Genomic DNA, 21,497 nt, shown 5'->3' on the forward strand with positions numbered 1-21,497 from the left:
TTCCTTGTTAGTGCACCAGCCTGGAGGCCCGAAAACAGTCTGCCAATCAAAGTTAAGTTACTTTTTTTGCCAGTTTTTCTTTGTTATATGTTTCAGAGGGAGTAGAACATATAATTTCGAAACTAGCGTACTGTTGCTAACTATAAGAAGTATTATCACTCAAAACAGGAACAAGGAATAAAATAACTTTTCAGAACTGGCGATGTGGTATTTCAGAAATAATTTCAATCTGCTGCAATGTTATTATTACCGTATTTCCTCTATTAGTCTTGCATGCAAGACTAATTTCCAATCGGCCCGTATGGGTGCAAGACTAATAGAGACTGCAAGACTATTAGTGGCTGCAAGACTAATTTTCAAAGATTCAAAAGCTTTGTAAAATATACTATTTCTCGTCAAAAACTTGACTTGAGACAGCCTAAATCATACAAAATACATATTTGTCTATTATTTTTTCAATTATTTGAATACTTTTAAGTTTAATTTAGCCAAAAAAAATGACGAATTTTCCACAAAATATTGCTGATCTAGCAAAAAAATGTGCAAGACTATTAGAGATTGCAATAATAATAGAGGCTGCAAGACTAATTTTCGATTGATCCGTAGGGGTGCAAGACTAATAGAGGAAATACGGTAACTGAAATTTGAAATTTCATATTCTTATCTCACGAGCTGATTTTCCAGCTCCAAACACAGTTTATTAGAAAACAAAAAAAGTTTATTAGAAAACAAAAAAATGTTAACCCTTCAAAATCTCGGGGAAATGTTTCAAATTGTATTCATGAACCTCGATGAGATCTTCCATCATTGCAACTAGTTTCGTCTCTGTCTTGAATCTAATTTGAGCTTTTTCTACTTCTGAAACTTGGGAATTTTCAGCAAGGGAAGATACAAGTGGAAGAAGTGCCATAGCCATCATTGGATAGTAAAGATTATATGAGTCTTGTAACTGAAAATTTAAATTATTATTACCTCAAAATAAGTATAATTTGCATACTTCTTGGAATGAAAACAGTTCTTTTCCAAGAACTTGATTGAATGTTTCATGGTATAATTTCAACATTTCCAGACCTCTCTCTCGTCTTTCATGTGCACTGAGACATCCCATCAAAAGTCTTGAAAGATCTAATCCAGGAGGTAATGTTGATACTCCTTGCCAATCAATTATTGCTTTCAATTTCAAATTTCCAAACTCATCCAAGCAATGTAACATGTTCGATTGCCATAGATCCCCATGGTTCAATACTAATTTGAATCCCAGTAACTCTGATATTTTTGTGTACTTGCTCACTGATTTTTTATAAAGAATAAAAATTCCAATTGCTTCTTCAACAATATCTGGATATTCAGCTCCAAACGATATACGAAGAGATTAATATATTCTTTCAAGTTGTTCATCAGTGAATACTTCTTCAAACATCGATTCTAGGTATTCAGGTCCTCCGGCAAAAGCTTTTTCTTCTTCTGATAAAGTTTCCCCAAGTGCTGCAAAAGTGGCAATTCCACGAACAAGAGAAATGAGGTCATCTGCTAGAATTGCTTCATACATTGGAATTGAACGAACATTTGGAATAAATTCCATAATCATGAAACCCTTCAAATCATTTGCATCAGAATATCCTTTGAGTCCATAGACCTTCAAAAATTACTAATTATTATAAAAACCGCAGAGCATTTTATGTTTCTCAGACATACCTTTGTATATGGAATGTCCGGATGATTCATTTTCTCAAGAAGTTTATAAGTAGCAACTTCACGATTATGTCCATCTCTAATAAGTTTCCCAAGTTCATTCAGCTTTTCTTCACTGAATCCATTCTCACCCCCGAGTTTCATGATTTTTGAAAGAACAGCAAGAGCCAATTGTGTGGATATCTGAAATTATTATTCTGAAAAAAGTTAGTGGAGATTGAATAATCGAACCTTCACTGCAAACTTCTTCGGAAGATCTTTTCCCTTTTCAACGTCAATCCAATCGGGTTCAATCAAAGCGATTATTGATTGAAATCCCTGAAATGCTTATGTTAGACCAGAGACAACAAGAGTTACTTTTACAAAACTCACTTTCAAGTCACTAATATTTGTCGCTTTCATATTATCTCCAAACGTTGCATACGTTCCAAAAGAAAGTTGCATTGCTTCTTCAATATCTTTCCAAGTGACATGAGTTTCTAGAATACCATCAGCTGCCTCGTGGAGTGACATTTTTTAAGTTCAGAATGAGAGTAGAATGTGGTACAACCATGCTCTCTTTTTATACTGACAGATCGACCATGCTTTTTTTTTAAATTTAAACTGATAGCGTTTATGAACACGTTTATTGGAAATATTTTATCTTTTCATGGTACATTCACTACGCAAACCACAAATCTGAAAATGAGTGCTGGCCAAAGGCTCTGTAAATTTCTGAAGAACTCTGACTTTCAGCTATTGAAGTCTAAAAAATCCGAAAATGTTCAGATGTTTAAGGAATTTTCCTAAAAATACCATGTGAAGAGAATACACCGGCTACAAACCAGGGGTAGGAATTCTTGATTGATTGATTTCTTGATTTTTTTTTGCATTTCTTGACATTTTGTCAAGTATTCTTGTTTCTTGATTTCTTGATAAATTGTTTCAAGAAATCAAAACATTTTTTAACTCGAAATTTAGCCCGTAAAACTGGGTTTCTTATTTTTCAGAAAAATTAATTTATTAGTTTTGTCATTTTCATAATATAATAACTAAAGAACACCAGAAATCCAATTTCAGTTGAAAGGACGAGGATTGCAGAAAAAAATTCAAAAAGATTCAAAACGGTTTTGACGAAAATATATAAGTTAAAAAACAAGTTAAGGCTGATAAATTTAACTGTTTCTTTCCGTTTCGTTCAAAAATATTGGCCGGAGAAAGATTCTTGATTTCTTGACTTTTTCTTGAGTTTTTGAAATGGCTATTCTTAATTTCTTGACTGTGAAAAAGCATGCCCACTTCTGCTACCGATGTACCATGTTCGTTTTGAATATCGTGAGATTTAAATGGCTTCATCACACTTTTTTCAAAATGTTTTTTTTGTTTATTGTTTTCAAATGAACATAAACAATTTTAAATTATTCTCATAGTCAGAAATATTCTGGTAAGTACCAACTCTTTTGATTCTATTTATAACAAACTCAACTTCCAACTTCTTTTATTTTAATAAATTCTTCATGATTTTTATGGAGTTTTAATTTCTTTCTAGTACATCTTTCGATTGGATAAACATTTTTATTTGGTAATTATAAAGTCGATTAGAATATGGGTAGAACAAGAAAAAAGACGACCGTCAAGGTATAGAAGTAATTGTCGGAAGATGAATAATAATTGTGTCATTCTTTCTCTTTCTACACTCGTTTTCCAAATTTCTAAATTGACAATGCCTCCGGAAAGAGAAAGAGAGAGAGAGAGGGAATGTTGCGAAATTTCCAAAAAGAGGTAAGAGAGTACCTGTTGAGCTCAGTGTTTTTATTATTCGCCGGAACATACATTTAATTGTTCCTAAATGCCAGGTGGCTACCGTCCATACCGCCCGTAATCGTTTGTCTGACCCCTCCGTATTCGGGTCATTTGACTCTGTTTGAGAAACAAAAAATTGAATGAAAGAAGACGATGAAGATGGAGTGAAAGAACTTTATGTTTGACCAGGCTTCTCGTCAGATTGACCAACTTCATGTCACTTTGAAATGAATCTTGTCAACTTTTTTTATGGGAAACTTCATTTTTCTTCAGACCAATATATGTTGAATTCGATGTACAAGGAAGTCGGTTTTTTGGATTTTGTTTGAAAATCGAAAACGAAAAATTTTCCCTAAAAAAAGAAGTAGCGTAAAATGTTTGACTTTTGCACTTTTTGAGTTTTAATTTTATGGAAAACTTAAATTTTCAATAATTCACGGTAACTTCCTCATTTTTAAATAGTTTTTCTCTTCCCAAATTCTGTGTTCAGTTCAGAACTGTCGTTTCTAGACCTGCCAAGTTTCGAATAAACAAGTTTCGCGCAAGCGAAATAAGTTGGCGCGTTTTTTTGCTGGCGCATTTCGCGACGTGGCGCGAAATATTTCGAAATCAAATTTGTCACTATTTTTAGGTCAATTTCGCCATTCTTCGGTTTTTTTTCAAGGTGGCACGTGAGCGTTGACTGAAACCTAATATTGATTTGTTTTTGGGCCTTGTTGGCTGTTTTATTGATTTATTTTTCCTTGTTTTGGTAGTTTTCTGGCGTTTTACCGTTATTTTTTAAAGTTTCCAGAGTGTCATTTTCTTTTAAAGTTTTGCTCTTTACATTTTCTGAATTTTCCATGACCTTGTGCATTCACCCAAGCAATTTCTGCACATTTTCTCCTTTACTATCCACTTAGTCACGTTCGTTTAGGGTCTGTCAATAGTCTCTGAGAAGCACACGCAAAAATGATGATTCATCATTCTTGATAACAGCAGTTCGAATAGGTAAATAAACGGAAAATTTTTGAAGATACGACTGCTTTACGTGGTTTTTACGTTTTTTGTTGCTATACTTTTCGAAACCGTTCTTTTTGTTAGTGAATAGTATTTTTGGGGGATGAGTGCAACTCTCCTACACCGTCAAATTTTTTACGGATTTTTTTACGAATTTCTTCCCCAAAAAAAAGGGAAAGAAAAAAATCACTTTCAATTTTTCTGAAATAATATTCCTTACAATCAGCGAATACTAGTTGTCTGTCTCTCGTGGAAGAATTCGGTCACGGACGTTAAACTTGTGCGAAAGTTTTCACTTTTTGTAACAACTGCGAGAAAACAAGTCACATTTCTGGTCACTTTTCGATTCCCACCAATGTGTACTGTGAGACCGGCTCTTACCATCTTCTACAGCTCTTTATTGTGTTCCCAAACTGCACAGTTTCCTAGCAAACGAGGAGAGAGAGAGAGTATCAAAGTCATAGACACGCAGACACATTGTCATTCATTCATATTCTTCAGAGAGCGCGCATACAAACCAGCGAGAATACCGGCTCGCGGCAAACACCGGTGCCTTCTCCAACCCTTTCTGAGCGTTTTCCTTATTCGGTACACAAACATAAGCTCATCCCTCTCCGTTCACTCCGAACGCATCTCAGTCTCTTCAGATTTTGAACTATTTCCAGAGAGGCTCTGCTGAATTTTTTGTGTTCGCAATTGACTCCACGAGGCGCATTCTTTTTTGATCTTCCACCCGCCGCCTCCGGTTTTAGTTTTCTGGCCGACCTCGTCGTTTTTCTATTTTAAAACCGTTTTGCGCTCTTCCTATAATTCTATTTTCGCTTCGATAGTTTTTTGCGATCGAAAACTTTTAATATTGTCCAATGCTTAACTTTGTCCATCAATAAAATCACAATTAGCCCCGAATTCTTTTTTATAGGCGCAAGTGAATATATCAACGCATGTAACCTCGATTTAGAACTTTTATCGCTTCTTATTTTCTTTGTTTCTTCTATCAAAAACTGTTCGTTCTGGAAAATGCGCCAACATCACTTATTCGGATAAAAACACTAGTGCGCTTGTCATCCGTGTTTATTTTGCCATTGACTGTGCGTCCGCACTGTGATGAAAGTGATTGATCATCATTTCTGGTCAGTTTCTGATCACTTGATCGTTTTTCCAGAACTGATTTGTCTTTAATAGCTTGCCAATCTTCTTTTTTTAATGCCCATATGAAAATTGATATCACAAATATAAATATTTTTATTTGTGTTATTTTTATTAATTCATTTTGGCACTTTTTAAGCCACAATAGAAAAATAAAACATTGTTCACTGATAAATTCTAGGCCGACATAGATTTTTTACAGTAAATTGTTCATCGCTTCGAGACCCGCGCGCGCGAAAAGCTCGATGTCCCTTTAATTTTCGAAATAACTTCTAGAAAGTGACTTTTTAAAAAACTCATTTGGAATTAGTTTTTGTTCAAATTTTTGGAATTCGATTTTGTAAAATACCCGTTTTTTTCTTTTGAGAATTATTCGAAGTAGCTTCATTTTTCGTGTTATCTCCTGTTTTCAAAACTAATCACTTCCTCTGCTTTGCGCTCTTACTATATGTGGAAACAACTGTTTCCTCACATTCTTTTACTTCTTCAGGCAGATTTTTTTCATTTTCGGCGCAATTTTATGATGGCCGTCAACAGCTCGTCATCACTTGTCGGAAGCACTGAAAGTGGAGAGACTCTGTAGCGATTAGGCAAATGTTCGTTTTAATCTACCTCCATCAGCAGCGTTTTTAGTAGTAGACCGTCCCAATTTTCGCTTTTGAATTGAAATCGCTTCTTTCCTCGTTTCGCTTTCTACTTTTCGGATTTTGTCGGCTTGTACCCAGAATTGAAAACTAATGTTGTCGTTCTTTTTTCCCACATCACGATTTTGGTTTCTATCCATGTCTTCCTGTTTCCGAATAAGAAAGTGTGGAATTTAGCTTATTTTCTCCTTTTTCTCTATTATTTTATTATCGAAACAAGTGGTAAATACAGGATTATTAGCAGCTACTTATTGCCGATAAGAATTTCTTCGTATTTTAATCACTTTCTCTATTTCTCCGCTCTTCCTTTTCTCTGTTGACACCTTCACACCTTCGCAACGTATGCAGATTTGCTCTGGCGATAAAATTGCCGCAAGGCGCTGGTTTGAAATTTGAAATGGCAGCCGGCTGTCTTTTGTCACCGAAGCAACGCTTCTTTCGTTACTCCCGATTTACATACATTTTCTCCTAAAAATAGTGAACACGAAATTAATTTTTCATTACAACCCATAACGATTATACATTTTTTGATTATCAGCAAGTTCATAGGAGAGAGTAAATTATTATTTTGTTGTCATAAACAAAAAGTAGCTATAAAAAAAACAACGTCGAAACCAGTATTATTCCCTATTTCATTGTGACACAAAAAAGTAGTCCCAAAATGTGATAAATCACAAGTTTCCAAATGAGACTGCCCTTGATGAATAGTAACGAATTGAATAGAACAAGCTTCTTCTCAGTCTCTTAGCGGAGAGGAACACCGGCCGATAAGTGTCCTTGGCAAGTTGCACATGCTTGCAAGAGGCGCCAATTCAAATCTATCTTTTCTTTCCACTTAATCCTACACCTCCTCACTTTGTTTTTCATAAATGTTGAGTGGCGCGAGAGATGGATATTGAGGAATGTATATTTCGGCACCACCGGGGATAATAAATTTTTATGAGGCACCATGCAAAACCGTAGATCTTCGCTGTCTTCACGTCCAGTACGGGAAAAAGTGTTTCATTGCCGAAATGTTTATTTTTGCGTTTCCGAACCTGATAACCGGACAATATCGTAGAATGGGAGAAGGAAGGGCAAATACACAGTGATATGTTCATGTAAATATTTCACGTTTTTTCCTGTCTCAACTCAACATTTCACCAACCTATCGTTTCTCTTCGTTCTCTTCTTAACTTTCTTTAACTCGTGACTTATGTTCAATTATTCCAAAATATTTCAGATTCACCGAGCCTGTTCACCGAATCGAAAAAAGATTGGGAGCATCCAATATGGACGGAGGCGCCACTCTTGGCAGGGGCCAGTTGTTCCCGCTGCAAAACTTCAAGGTGAGAATTATTTAAATCCTACTATTAGATGCCATTTCAGTTTTAATAGTTTTTTGTTGCTCAACTTTGTTATTCAAATAATTTTGGAAATTTTCAGAAGGGAGTTCGTATTTGGCACCGCCACCCAACCCTTGTATGGATTGGAGCTACTTTGGAAGAGGACATCACATTCCAAACACGGAATGTTCGGATAAGGCTCGAAGATGATACGGTGAGAGAGTTTATCGCATTAATCGTTTTCAAAAACTTATTCGTTTCAGGAAGTCGAGTACGCCATCAAGTCATTGGACCAGTTGCCATTCCTCAGGAATCCTGCATTTCTTGTTGGCAAGGATGATCTCACACTTCTTTCCTATCTTCACGAGCCGGCAGTTCTTCACAATCTACAAGTTCGATTTGTGAAAGGATCATCGATCTACACATATTGTGGAATTGTGCTTGTAGCAATCAACCCTTACGCCGATTGCTCGCACATTTATGGAGAAGAAATTATCCAAGTGTATCGAGGAGCTGGAAAATCAGCTCGTGAGATGGATCCTCACATTTTCGCTGTAGCAGAAGAGGCCCACTTCGACATGGGAGCTTTCGGAAAATCACAATCTATTATTGTGAGTGGCGAGTCTGGAGCTGGAAAAACCGTATCTGCGAAATTTGTCATGCGCTATTTGGCATCTGTTGCAGCCAGCAAGACCAGAAATGGCGGGACCACCAGCATTGAAGCACGTGTGTTGGCGAGCAATCCGATTATGGAGTCGATTGGAAATGCCAAAACGATTAGGTTGGTTTATTTGAAATTAATCTTAATTTGTCAACTGTTTTTATTTTCAGAAACGATAATTCGTCTCGATTTGGGAAGTTCATACAGATTAACTTCTGTGAACGAGGACGAAGGATTGTCGGAGCCGAAATGAAGACATATCTGCTCGAGAAAAGTCGTCTAGTATTCCAAGCACCTGGAGAGCGCAATTATCACATCTTCTATCAGTTATGTGCCGCTCGGAATCATCAAGTTCTCAAAGATCTTCACTTGGGACCTTGCGAATCGTATTCGTATCTCACTCAAGGAGGAGACAGTCGTATTCCCGGAGTTGATGATAAAGCTGATTTCGAGGCTTTGCTGAAAGCGCTTCAGTTGCTTGGATTCGACGAAAAGCAGATGTCCGATGTATTCCGCCTTCTCGCTGGATTATTGCTTCTCGGAAACGTGCATTTCGAAAACGGCGAGGGCTCGTCCGCTGTATCTGCTAGCAGTTGTCAGGAGATTTCACGACTTTGCCGGGAGTTTTGGAAAATCAGTGAATCCGATCTGAGAATTTGGCTGACAAGGCGAGAGATTCGAGCTGTGAATGAGATCGTGACGAAGCCGTTGACCAAAAATGAAGCTGTTCGTTCGAGAGATGCTCTCACGAAAATGCTGTATTCCCATTTATTCGGATGGCTCGTCGACAAAATCAATGAAGCTTTGAACGAGAAGGATAAGCTGGACGGAACAAATCAAAAGAAGCGGCCAGATCGTTTCATTGGCGTCCTTGATATCTATGGATTCGAGACATTCGATGTGAACTCCTTCGAGCAATTCTCCATCAATTATGCAAACGAAAAACTACAACAACAATTTAATCAGCATGTCTTCAAGTTGGAGCAAGAAGAATATATTCGTGAGGAAATTGAATGGGTTCGTGTTGATTTCCATGACAATCAGCCCGCTATTGATCTTATCGAAGGTCCTGTCGGAATGATCAATCTTCTCGACGAGCAATGCAAACGTCTGAATGGATCTGATGCTGACTGGTTGAGTCAATTGCAGAATAGCACGGAGCTGAAGAGAAATCCACAGCTCGCATTTCCAAAAGTTCGGAGCAACGATTTTATTGTTCGTCATTTCGCTGCTGACGTCACATACAGTACGGATGGATTTGTGGAGAAGAACAGGGATGCGATTGGAGAGCAACTTCTTGATGTTGTCGTTGCCAGTAAATTTCCATTCATTCGCACAGTCATCGGATCAACTGCACCAACCTCCGTCTCTTCATCATCATCTTCATCGACACCCGGAAAACGTACGATAAAGAAGACTGTGGCCAGCCAATTTCGTGATTCACTCAAAGAGCTCATGTCTGTACTTTGTTCGACGCGTCCACATTACGTCCGATGCATCAAGCCAAATGACAGCAAAATCAGTTTCGATTTCGAGCCAAAACGTGCGATACAACAACTTCGTGCGTGTGGAGTTCTTGAGACTGTTCGAATTTCTGCTGCTGGTTTCCCATCTCGTTATCCGTATGAGGAGTTTGCTCGTCGATACCGTGTAATTTACACGAAGGAAGCTGCCCTGTGGAGAGACAAACCTAAACAGTTTGCGGAATTAGCATGCCAACAATGCTTGGAAGAAGGCAAATATGCAGTTGGAAAAACGAAAATCTTCTTACGTACTGGACAAGTTGCCGTTCTGGAAAGAGTTCGGCTCGATACGCTTGCAGCTGCTGCAACTGTGATTCAGAAGATGTGGAAAGGATTTTTGGCCAGGAGAAAATACGAAACGATGAGAAGATCTTTGCTCATCGTCCAGGCATCGTTGAAAGCATTCCTCGCATTCCGAAGAATCAAGTATCTCCAAATGCATCGTGCTGTGATAGTCATGCAATCTGCTGTTCGTGGATATTTGGAGCGACGGAAGTATGAACAAATTCGCGATTCAATCATTGGGATCCAGGCAATGTTTAAGGCGAATCGCGTCAGAAGATATGTGGAAAAGGTATGATAATTTGTTGAAAGTTTTTTATTAATTGTTTTTAATATTCCAGCTTCGCTATGAGAAATCTGCAATCACAATTCAAGCAGCTTGGCGTGGATATTTGGCGAGACGTGAGCAAATCGCTAACAGGAAAAAGGTGGTCATGGTTCAGTGCGCTGTCCGTAAATGGCTTGCCAAACGTCGTCTCCGGGAGCTTAAGGTGAGTTTGACTTCTTACTTATTCTAATATTAATTTTTCTGTTTCAGATAGAAGCACGTTCAGTTGGACATCTTCAGAAGTTAAACACTGGTTTGGAGAACAAAATCATCGAGCTGCAAATGCGATTGGATATTGCAGTAAGTTGAAGTTTAAGAGTAGATTATGAGAAAAAGCACTTAGTAATTCATTGTTTGCAATCACAATCAGCTTATGCAAAAATGCGCATTTTTTTTTGTAGTCGGAGACAATGTGCAAACATGAAATTTTTGCTCTTTCATCTCAATCAAAAAGCCTTCGAACGAATGAGAGAATTGTTAAGAAAGTTGTTGTATCTAAAACGGCAACATTGAATGAGCATGAGCTCCCTTCCCCTTTTACGATCTGTTTTATTTGCTCTTCGGAATATTTGATTGAGTTTCGGCAACTTTGTAGGCAGTGTATGTGTAGAAATGAGCTTCCTTGAAAAATCCCTTATTTATTATTAAAATATTCACCTGATCAGGGCTGTTGATAAAAAATTTGTTTCAATTTGGACCGAAAAACAGAAAGTTTTCAATTTTTTCAGCATATCAACTAAAACATAACATTTCTGAAAACAGCCTCTGACCTAATCTATCGAGAATATGATACTGATTGCGTGATTGTGGAAACATTCTGCAACTTTTGAATATTGAATTTGAATCCTAGGTGTCATAGGTTTTAAGCTTTTTTAACACCTAGATATTAGAATCTTCTCCATCTATAGCTTTTCAAATTGTTGTTTTCTGAAAAAAAAAGTCAATTGGTAACTCGAGTATTTTTGTGAATATTTAGTTGTGTGAACTCCCAATGGGCCGCTTTTCTTTTCTTGCATCACCCTCTTCACCCCCTAAATTCATGTAAATATTTCTAACAACATGGTGTCTCTTCCAATGTCAAATGTTCCATGTCAACTTGACCACTTGACACATAGTTTGGGAGCTTATCCCGTTAATCATCAGTTGTTTCTTGTGATCCACTGATTGCCGTCTTATGTTTTGTTTGTCAATATCGCAACTGCCAGTTTATTTTTTCACTGAAGCAGTGTCTTATCTTTGACTTTAAATTTTTTTAAACAAGTTGGAACACAACAAAATAATTCGGGTGCCAAACCTCAGTAGTTCTGCAAATAAAATGTTCTTCCCTTGCTCTCTTAGTGCTCACTTGATGCTTCTTTATGGGTCGAGAGTTGGCTCGTTACTCGCTTTTTTAGATAGAGAAACACGATGATGGCCGTTTTTTGAATATATTTTTGATGATATTATCCGAGTGGCGCGCGAGTTTATTCACACTTGAAGTTCGTCTTGACTTATTCGCTCTTCCGCGTTAAATAAAGTGAAAGAGATACACGGAAAACATTCAGTTTTTTAATAATTTTGATGTAAATGTACCATCTAGATTTTAGATTGATCTTTTTGACCGAATTATCGGCTTCTCTGACGTATAGTTTACATTTGCCCTCACGTGATTGCCTATCACTTCCACGTGAGCGTTCAAATGTGAAAGATTGCTCGATAGGCCGGAAATCAGCTTGAGAAAAACGGATATTCTGTAGAGGAGCAGGTTGGTTAATGCGCGCGCCCTCTGGCTCGGCCCGGGGATGACAGTTTATTTGATTAAAATTTGGTGAGAAAACGGCACGAAAACTCACACTCCGTGTGGCCATCGCTCGGCATTTCTATTCTTCTTTCCGTGTTTCTCACAGTTTTGCAAAAAAAAAAAATTGGCCATCTTACTTTCCTCATTCCCGTCGTTCTCTTCTTCCAAATTTCCCGCTATGAATATTCTTCCCTTGGGGTCAATGGCGACATGCTTTTGCTCGTGTGAACGACATCGTTTTCGCTTCTACTCGATGTTCATTCTTGAAGATGATTTTTTCTCACACTAACTTGTCAGAGTAATTGACCTCCAAATAGGATTTATACTTCTCTGGAAGATTAATTGATGGATGTGTGTGTGTAGTGAAAACGCCCGTTTTTTTCATGCGCGAAAATGATTTAGATAATTGTAAAAGGTGGCTTTCGGTTCTGACGTGATGCATGCAATCATACTTATTACGTATTAATGTATAATTCACTATGCTGCCAGGTTTTCATAATTCTATAAAGAATTTGAACTTTTAGTTTTAAGCTCTGTATATTTTCTTTTTGATCCCTCACTACCACCATCATCATCGTAATTAAAAGAGGAAGCTGATAATGTGATAGTTAGTCTTTTTCTCTCTTCCCGACTACGTTTTGTTCTTTATTTCTGTCTGTCATTGTTTGATTCTATTCTCTACGATCTCGTTTTTTTTTCATCATTCACTGCGAACACGCGCACCCCTTATCCATCATGTCCTTTTTTCTAAGACTAACGTGCAGTTAGATATACCTCCCATGGTGCTTACAAGATTGATGACTGTGAATATCCCTATTTGCTCGATTTGATTCATTTATATTGAATCTGATGGAAATTACAGTTCCCCTAAAATAGTTGTGTTCAATTGCATTTGTTTTTGATTGCCCGATTTGGGGAATTGGGTGATTGTGGTAAACTTGTTCGTTGATTAAATTTTGATTCGATCACCTTCCCTGTATCCAATTCGTGAATCGCAATCCTGTTTATTTAAGAACGCCAGAACCAAGGAAGAAGCCGAGAAGTTTGCCACTGCGAGCAAGAATCTTCAGAAGACAAAGGCCGATTTGGCCATGATGGAAGCAGAGAGGTGTGTTTTTAATGCAAATTTATTTTCAAAATAATACGGCAATTTTGGACCAAATTTTTTTACAATCTTCCGCTTCCCGTTAAACATTATTGAAAATTACATTTTCGTCGAAAAACGGACTCCTCAAAAAACAAGGCATCTTCCGGGTTTCCCACTATGAAAACACACAAACATAGTGGAACGCGTAACCCGGGAGACGTCGGGCCATGCTGAACAGTGACACTCGCCTAGACGAAAGTGTCGTTTTCTGAATTTCTAGAATACTTTCATGTAAAATACTTTAAGTTTGTACCACTTAATTGCCTATTTTTTATTTCTTTAAAAAACATAAATATATTGTTTAGATTTTATCAAAAACTAACTGTTTTCAATGTTTTAATCATGAATTTAAAATGCAGAAAAGCATACATTTTTGTTGCTGTCTTTTTTTATTATTTTAATTGATAATTATTATGATTTTCAGGCTCACGCTCTTGGAGGCAAGAAACCGTGTGGAAGTGCTTCAAGAAGAAGTGGAACGCCTCGAAACAGAATGCGATTTGAAAGAGGCTCAACGAGGTGGCATGGAGACGAAAATGGTCGAACTGCAGAGTCGTCTTGATCAGGTAAATAATAGAAAAGCCTAGGAAAAATAGCAAAATATGCTTTAAAAAATAGTTGTGTCCCTTCGGTGATAAAAATAAGTCCCATAATGTGCCACTTTCTCATTAGAAGGAACCAGTGGTTTTGCACAACATGTTTGAGCACAACGAGCCACAAAACCCTCAGTTTCAAATGTTTTTCTCGTAGCAGTGTTTTACTCGCATCACAGCTCTGCGCAACGAGTAAATACATAAATGATGAGCAGCCAGGCAGGATTAGATACCACACAATACATATGTCCTTTTCTCTTGAAACTTTCATCAATTTTTCATATTTTCTCCGGTTTTTTCGGTAGTTCCCCGTACCTCGAAAAATTATAAGAAGGCACAAGTTTACGTGGATTTTCAAAAATAATTACATTTGCATCTAGTTTCTTTTTTTTTTTGGTTTCGCTCTTTTTGCGAGTTTCAGTTCTTTTATGGCACCCCAGCTTTGAAGACGGGCACTGGAAAAACAAAAACGTCACCCTCTCCTCCTACTATTTTCAATTCAGCTTAATTACCAAATGTCATGATAGAAATGACATTAATTTACTTTTCTGGTATTTAAATAATTTTTTCAAAGTTTCAGATGCAATCCGAGTCTGGACAGACAATCGTTGAGCTCACTGAGCAGCTCGAAAAGGCAAAGGCCGATAGAGTTCTGTGGGATGAGGAGCGCCAAAGAATGGAAGCAGCGCTGAATACGGAAAGATCTGCTCGTAACGCGTTGGATGCAGAAATGGCAGCCATGCGTGAGCAACTCATGAAGAATGTGGATTTGTTCGAGTCGAGCACATTTCAAAAGAGGCCGAGTCAAAAAAAGAATCGAGATGATGATTGTGAGTTTCAGATATTCTGAATATAGATTTGAACATGAATTTTCAGCATGCTCTCGTACCACTTCAAATTTGTCGCAGCTGACGGGATCATTCACTGCTGAAACTATAAATGGAGTTCATTCAACATCTCGTGGATCACCTGAAGTTCTTCTTGATAATATGGCCTCAACTTTCGAACAACTGAGAATGATCAATGATCTACGTCAACGGAACGAGCATTGTCAACGAGAAACCGAAAGAATGAAAGCTATTATCGAAGCTTCCACTCTCATCGAGACACTCGACAAAAAGACATCGTTAAAGGCATTTGAATCGATTCGTGTTGGTGAGCTGGAAGGCGCCTACAATCGCCTCAAGAATGACATGGAACGATTGGTTTCTGGAGAAAATGGAGCAACTCACTCGGTGTTCGAACGTATCATGGAGGAAAATGAACGACTTCGAGAAGAGGCTGTCGAGTTGCGATCAATGTTGTCAAGCCATTTCGAGAAGCAATCAGTTGCTGGAAGTAGTGGATACAGAAGATCACCGAGACCTGATTCTGGGCACTGTTCTGGTGCTGATTCAGAAGACGGTAGCAGTGGTGCCGATCTTGAAGAAGATTTGTGTATCGAAAGACAATGCAGACATCTTAAAAACTTGGCAGAGTAAGTATTATCATTAAGCTTTCTCATACTTACAAAAAACATTTTCAGAAACCTTACCAAAATGCTCACAAATCAGAATCTCGAAATTGAACGATTACAACAACAACTTCGGTTCAGCGAGTCGCAAACAGTTTTCGTGAGTTTTGAAAAATATATGTTCAAAATTTTCTTCATAGTGATCATCCATTTTCTTTTTTACTCGTTCATAGAAGTTCGAACTATCACTTATAGATCATATCATATCTAGTTTTTTCGTCTTCGGTCTAGTCCTCAGCAAAAGAAAAATGACACCGACAACAGATGCGCAGACGTAAAAACTTATTGTTCTCTTTTTCCAAATGAAATGACAAATGTAGAAGACATGTGTGAGATTTTCATTTCTCCCCATTAATTTTAAAACTTGAATGTCATTTATCGGGTCATCCCGACCTAATTCAAGGCACAATTATGCTCGTAAACTGTCAATTCCTGTCAAATAGACTTCTCATCGACGGTTTCCGATTTCTCCCATTCATGGATTGTTTATTTACACAACGTAGTTAGTTTTTCATCTCTCCTTTGAAAATTCAGTTAACTCAATCCCAATTCTCAGTTAAAAGCGGTCAGTCGCTTCTCATAACACTCGTATTCCCTAAGAAATGTGATACTGGTCGACATGTCGTCAAAAGAGATGTTTGTATACTAGTGTTCATGTATTCCTGTCTAACTATCATCATTCCTGTCCGAATGTTGATGGTTGTGATTTGGATTATGAGAGTTTTTATCCCGATTGTGTCGATTCATGTGTCGCCGGCCAGAATGAAATGGAGATTATCACACTTTTGTATAACTATCTTTGCAAGTTGTTGCACTGAATTTTCATGTTTTAACATATCCTGTTGATAACAGTAATCTTTAAGAAAAACTTAACTTTGAATATTTTCACATGAATCGATTTAACATCACAGTCATCATGGCTGAATCACGTTGTTTGTTGTGCGACTATTTGAACACCTTTTTTCATTCTCCTTCTCTCTCTTTGGCCGACTATGTGTATAATATTTTTACTTCTCATTCTCTCAATCCTTAGTTGACCTCTCTTCATTCTTTTCCACTTCCACTTTGAAAGAGTATTGACCAGAAGTGGAGTGAACACAACCAACCAGTTAAAGCAAATCGTTTCGCAACTGCGTCTCATTCACCTTCATTGCTTCCTCTTCTCATCTCTTCGTCGTCATATTCACCGCTTTTGCCGCGCGCACACCTGCAGCCATCCCCGATTAGCGTGAATTGTAATTATTGCTATTAGTTCGATGGTCGAAGTTCTTCTAATTTTCTCTTTTTAATTCATCCTCATAATAAGCGGGCCTTTTTCCTTCTTTCGAGAACTTCCACATCTAAGTCTCCATGGAGATAATCTTGGGCGGATTTAATAGGAGACACTCGTTATTTATACATTCGGTATGAGAAATAGTGTTGGCACTGGTGAAACGTAGGTGTTGAAAGAAGGCTGAGGTAGGTCCCTTTTGGCAAGAAGCTTTCCTTTCATAGATTTACTTCCTTTTTTCATTAAGATTTAGTAACTAGAAAGCTCTCGCTCTAGAATATCTTTTTTCTTTTTTTTCTAATCAATAACTGACTTTTTCAGTTTGTTTTATTACAATCTGGCATCATTATTTTCGTTTTATGAAGGCTGAAGGCATAACCAAAAGTGTCATTAAAACAAGAGAAATGGAACATAGACACTGAAATGACGTTTTTTGATGGGATTCTGTTGCATAGCGGGTTGCTCCATTCTAATTTTGCCAATTGGTTTCCTATTCTCCATCCATCTTTTCTTGGTTTTTATTTTCTTTGTTTCTAGCCAGAATAACGGAAAACCAGTTGCACAGCAGGAATTTGAGAGTTTAGAAAGTCAACGATTCAGTTTTTGCTACGTATACTTCGTTTAATTTGAATTGCTAATTTGTCTTATTCAGTTACACTTTTTTCTTTATAAATTATTATAATGCAACTACAGTAATCTGTCTTATTGATATTTTGTAGGTAAAATGTTTTTGAAAGTGATGATTCTTTTGCTTCACAATTTCAGTTTTTCTATTTCATTCATCTTTTTGTTTTTTCTTTGTCGTCAACAAGCTTCCGGGCCGTCTCTCCCATTTTTCCCACTTTTGCACTGACATTTCGTGGGGTGCGCGCTTCCAAAATATGCATTCCACGAGTCGGTTTTCGAATGATGAATGAGAGAGTCTCTAGCAGCTCGCAATTTCCTCTAGAATTTTTTTCCGGCTTCTTCTTCTTTGTCTTTCCTCGTCATCGATTCGGAAACTCGGGTCAACTCGTCTGTTTCTGCTCCGTTTCTTACTCATTTCTTATTCATGAATTACATGTTTCTCGTTTTTTTTTCGAATCTTCGGCTCAAATCTAGTAGTTTTGCTCTTTCAGAAAATTGTATTTTTCATACTATTTTCAAAATGCTCGAGTTTGACGAGGTTGGAACTTCAACACCTCAACCTAGTTTAAAAAGTCGAATGGCATCTGCTGCTTCGTCAGATTATTATTGTATGACTTTTGATGAACCAGAGGAAATGGATGACGTCACTTTGAGTAGCTCTGCTACGAGCAAGGCAAGAAAATGAACCATGAGCAAAAGAACAAAAAATTGATAAAACGCTTAATGAATTTATTTTCAGAGACCGTCAGACTGCTCTTTGGATGAAGCCGTGCGAGGAGCTCACAAACAAACCCAATTACTAGCTCAGCAGAACATGGTAATTGAATCGATTATTTTCTTCTTAAAAACATTTGTTTCAGGATTTGAACGATAAGCTAACCCGTCAATCGGAGGAATTGGCAGAGGCACGTGCACAACTTCGTGGTTACAGCGGACCTTTGGGATTAGGTGAGAATGAAGTGTGTCGTGGCTTGTCGCCTGCTAAATCGATTCTCTCATCGATTACCAACGCCGATTCTGACGCAGCTGATGGATTTGGCGGTGGAGATTTTACACGTTTTCGGCGTGATCCCTCGTCAGCTTCAAGTTCATCGGGAAACAGCGTATATCACTCAGTGAATACGTCGTTGGCATCCCAATGGCGATGGTCTCATCCATCCACTCCATCAGGAACGGGGACTGTTACCCCCACATCAAACACCCAATTCGTTTACCCTCCAAATGTGAACGCATTTTATAGTTTACGAGACACTATGGGAAACCTTTTATCACAGTTGGCGCGTAGTCTAGGTCTCACACATTCGCCACCTTCTCTCTGAATTCCGCCGGTTTGGTGGTTTTGATTGTCTTTTTGGCTCACAGTCAGATCAATACTATTGAAATCCGCAGAGACTTTAAAAATAATATTTCATGCGAGGAAATTAAGCAAGTTTGAGGTGTGTCAAAGTAATTAACAATTTCTTTCTGTTAACATTCTTCAAAACCACCATTCCGTCCTGCTTTTCCCACCCAATTGCACGTGTTTACCATCACTCCTACCCACTTATCTTTGGTTCTTTTTTTTTGTTTCAACTTTCTGTTAAATCACATGTTCCGCTTGCCAACACAGTTCTTTTTTTTGCCAATTTCCTATCCACCTTCGATCTCGCTTCTTTCTCTCTATCCCATCCATCCATCCACCGATATTGTAAAACCGTATTCCTACCACGTTTTCTTTGTTATTTTCGCTTTAATTTTCAACTACGTATTCGATAATGTTCTTTAGTTTACACTCTTTCCTATTTCCAACTTTTCTCCCTGTTTTTCATGTTTTGGGTTCAACTGTGCGTGTATTTTTTTTGTTGCGCTCGATATAAAGTTTTAGCTTATTATACATTTGTTGTGTCGTGATCGTGATGGTGGTTTTGATATTTTCCCCTTTATTGTGCCTACCTTTTTGTTTGATACTAAACCTCACTGCGCGTCTTTTTTTAGAAAAACAACCAAAAAACGTGATAATTGGGTAAATGCGTCCGAAATGGATGTGGGTAATCGTATTAGTCCTCGATTGAGTGGCCTATAGCAATAAATGAAGAAAAAGAACGGTCACTTTGTTAATCGGATGGATTGGTTTGGCCATTTTAGTCCCCATCTGGCAACATTTACTCCCAATAGTTTGTAGTAACCGGTGTATTTGTATTGTGCATCTAGTGAAGCCAGTTGAATCCATTCTCATTTTATATATTTCCTGTAGAGTCATCAAACGAGGCAGACACTAAAAACATTTGTCCCGCATTGTACAAAGTGAAATTTCATTCTTTTGCAGAAAACGCATCGGACGAGGAGATTATTCGATTGGAAGCTTTCGAAAAAGGATCCATCAAGCACAGCGGATTTTTGGAGGTCTACAACGTTCCAGAGTTTGCAAGGATAATTGTTTGTGGTGAGTGGAATTTCTTTTTTTTTTTTTATTATTTTTAATGAAAAAGTAATAATGTCTCGTTAATTACAGAATTAAAACCAACTCTGGCTCGTCTTCTAACCAAAAATCTTCCTGCGTATCTATTAGTTGCTGCATTCCGAAATCATGATGAAAAGCGAGACGAAACGGCACTCACCGGTCTATTTTCTTCGGTCCATCTTGTGCTCAAAGATACGATCTCGCGTTCGCATGATCTCGACTTATTGTCGTTATGGCTTGTAAACTTGTGGCGATTGTTCAATCTTCTTCGTCAATATTCTGGTGAAGATAGTCAACCCGAGTGGCACGTGGCAAACACTGAAACTCAGAATTCGTATCGATTCAAGGCTTACGACGTGGCACCGATTCGTGATCAACTAAAGTTGCGGATCGAAGAATGCTACACAAGTTTGATGAAAAAAGCAATTGAACATGTTCTCTCTCCAAAAATTGTTCCTGGAATCTTGCAACACGAAAGTAGCAGTGATCTGATGACTGCTGGACAAGAAAGAAGAGATCGTAACTCTGGAAGTGTTGAATCACAAAGGAAAAGTCTTGATGATTTACTTCAATTCATGGAGATTGTTCATACAAAACTGACGACTTACGGTGGTGATGATATTGTTGTGAAGCAGGTAATTGGACAAATGGCCAGATGGATGTGTGCTCTCGCCTTGAACTATATGATGTTCCGAAGGGAGTTGTGCAATTTTGAGAAGGCAATTCAGATCAAGTTAGTTATTTTATCTGAAACTTATCGTTATTTAATAAAATCTTCTTTCAGACACAATGTGACACAAATCCAAAATTGGCTCAACGCAAAAGGACTGTCTGATTGTCGTGATCACTTCGAACCACTTGTGCAAGCATGTCATCTACTGCAAAGTCGCAAAGATCCTTCTAATCTCGACACACTATGTGGTGAAATGACAAGTCGGTTGAAGCCACGGCAAGTTGTTGCTATACTTCAACACTACGATCCTTCTGATGAAATGGAGGACGGTCTTTCTCCAGAATTCCTTGTGCAGATTCAGAAGAAACTGAACGAGAGAGCTATTGCAAATAATGATCCAATTGAGGATAAGGTAACCTAGCCATACTTTTTTGCTCAAATTATCATCGTTTTTGCAGGACAAACTGATAATGCTGGGTACATATCTTCCACCATTCGACACTCAACCATTCTCTTATTCTGATTTCCCACTTGAGACTTTAAGCCTCCCAAGTTGCCTGCATATGCAGAGTGTTTGTAGACTTGTATAATTTCTCATATATTCTTACTTCCCTCTTATACCGGTAATTTTGTCTCCTCAAATTCAATTCATTCTCTACCTTTTCATTCTTTTTTTTCATAATTCCTAACCTTGCTTACTAATCATATTTGGATACTGATCTAGTCGGTTTTTCAAGAAATGTACCCTATTTCTTTCGCCTATGTGCATCTAAACCAATGTAAAAATAGTCATGAACAGATCCCCCATCAATTCTCAAAATACTTGTACTGTAATCTTATTTATTTGCTTTTATTCGCACCCAGTTTTTCGAGATGAAAACTTCATCAACCAATCAATATTATCATGTCTGTCTGTGCTGAAATAAAACTATTCATCTTTTCATCAAATGAGACCATTTTTAATAATTTGTTCTGTTCTAGAATCAGTCAAAATTATACCAATAGAATTGCAAACTAAAAAAGTAGCAAGTGCGCTCTCCTGAACACTGAATCGAATTTCACTTTTTCGCTG

General features: G+C 37.7%; 3 protein-coding genes and 3 non-coding genes across 15 annotated transcripts; 3 read left to right on the forward strand and 3 right to left on the reverse strand.

Moving 5' to 3' along the window:
- Window positions 1–739: 739 nt before the first annotated feature.
- Window positions 740–1,213, reverse strand: E02C12.11 (CHK domain-containing protein; the record flags this gene model as incomplete). The annotated part of the gene is made up of 2 exons (NM_073030.1): window positions 740–949; window positions 998–1,213. 2 exons carry the CDS (start codon window positions 1,211–1,213, stop codon window positions 740–742), a joined length of 426 nt encoding a protein of 141 aa, NP_505431.1.
- Window positions 1,187–3,618, reverse strand: E02C12.12 (Protein kinase domain-containing protein). Its single transcript, NM_073031.5, has 5 exons — window positions 3,505–3,618; window positions 2,065–2,171; window positions 1,924–2,010; window positions 1,696–1,875; window positions 1,187–1,636 (listed from the first exon to the last, which is right to left on the reverse strand). The coding sequence occupies exons 2-5, from the start codon at window positions 2,134–2,136 to the stop codon at window positions 1,373–1,375; spliced, it is 603 nt and encodes a 200-aa protein (NP_505432.2). The 5' UTR covers window positions 2,137–2,171; window positions 3,505–3,618; the 3' UTR covers window positions 1,187–1,372.
- Window positions 1,393–1,538, forward strand: E02C12.17. The gene has a single exon (NR_069184.1). It is a non-coding gene; the product is annotated as an Unclassified non-coding RNA E02C12.17 (non-coding RNA).
- A 1,517-nt stretch (window positions 3,619–5,135) lies between the features above and the next one.
- E02C12.15 lies at window positions 5,136–5,278 on the reverse strand. The gene has a single exon (NR_069185.1). It is a non-coding gene; the product is annotated as an Unclassified non-coding RNA E02C12.15 (non-coding RNA).
- A 1,590-nt stretch (window positions 5,279–6,868) lies between these two features.
- On the forward strand, window positions 6,869–7,077 carry E02C12.16. The gene has a single exon (NR_069186.1). It is a non-coding gene; the product is annotated as an Unclassified non-coding RNA E02C12.16 (non-coding RNA).
- Window positions 7,078–7,479: 402 nt separating this feature from the next.
- Window positions 7,480–21,368, forward strand: hum-2 (the record flags this gene model as incomplete). 10 transcript variants are annotated; one of them, NM_001330875.4, is made up of 17 exons in its annotated part: window positions 7,480–7,591; window positions 7,689–7,802; window positions 7,852–8,369; window positions 8,420–10,346; window positions 10,396–10,545; window positions 10,593–10,682; window positions 13,176–13,270; window positions 13,734–13,875; window positions 14,477–14,732; window positions 14,779–15,379; window positions 15,428–15,515; window positions 18,052–18,129; window positions 18,173–18,260; window positions 19,618–19,734; window positions 19,804–20,485; window positions 20,537–20,837; window positions 20,884–21,368. In NM_001330875.4, the coding sequence occupies 17 exons, from the start codon at window positions 7,535–7,537 to the stop codon at window positions 21,013–21,015; spliced, it is 5,436 nt and encodes a 1,811-aa protein (NP_001317742.1). The 10 variants fall into 10 exon arrangements, with proteins under 10 accessions (NP_001317742.1, NP_001317741.1, NP_001379851.1 ...); NM_001330876.3 differs by having other exon boundaries at window positions 7,486–7,591; window positions 14,483–14,732; window positions 20,884–21,367; NM_001392575.1 differs by lacking the exons at window positions 7,480–7,591; window positions 7,689–7,802; window positions 7,852–8,369 and having other exon boundaries at window positions 8,418–10,346; window positions 20,884–21,362.
- Between the last annotated feature and the right edge of the window lie 129 nt (window positions 21,369–21,497).

Source organism: Caenorhabditis elegans, chromosome V (genome assembly GCF_000002985.6).
Source record: "Caenorhabditis elegans chromosome V".
NCBI classification, from domain to species: Eukaryota; Metazoa; Nematoda; class Chromadorea; order Rhabditida; family Rhabditidae; genus Caenorhabditis; species Caenorhabditis elegans.

Coding starts and splice junctions, on each gene's coding strand:
- E02C12.12 (NM_073031.5), bottom strand. CDS start 2,136: ATGCAACTTTCTTTTGGAACGTATGCAACGTTTGGAGATAATATGAAA. Junction 1,876..1,923: donor CGAAGAAGTTTGCAGTGAAG/GTTCGATTATTC, acceptor TAATAATTTCAG/ATATCCACACAATTGGCTCT. Junction 1,637..1,695: donor CGGACATTCCATATACAAAG/GTATGTCTGAGA, acceptor TAATTTTTGAAG/GTCTATGGACTCAAAGGATA.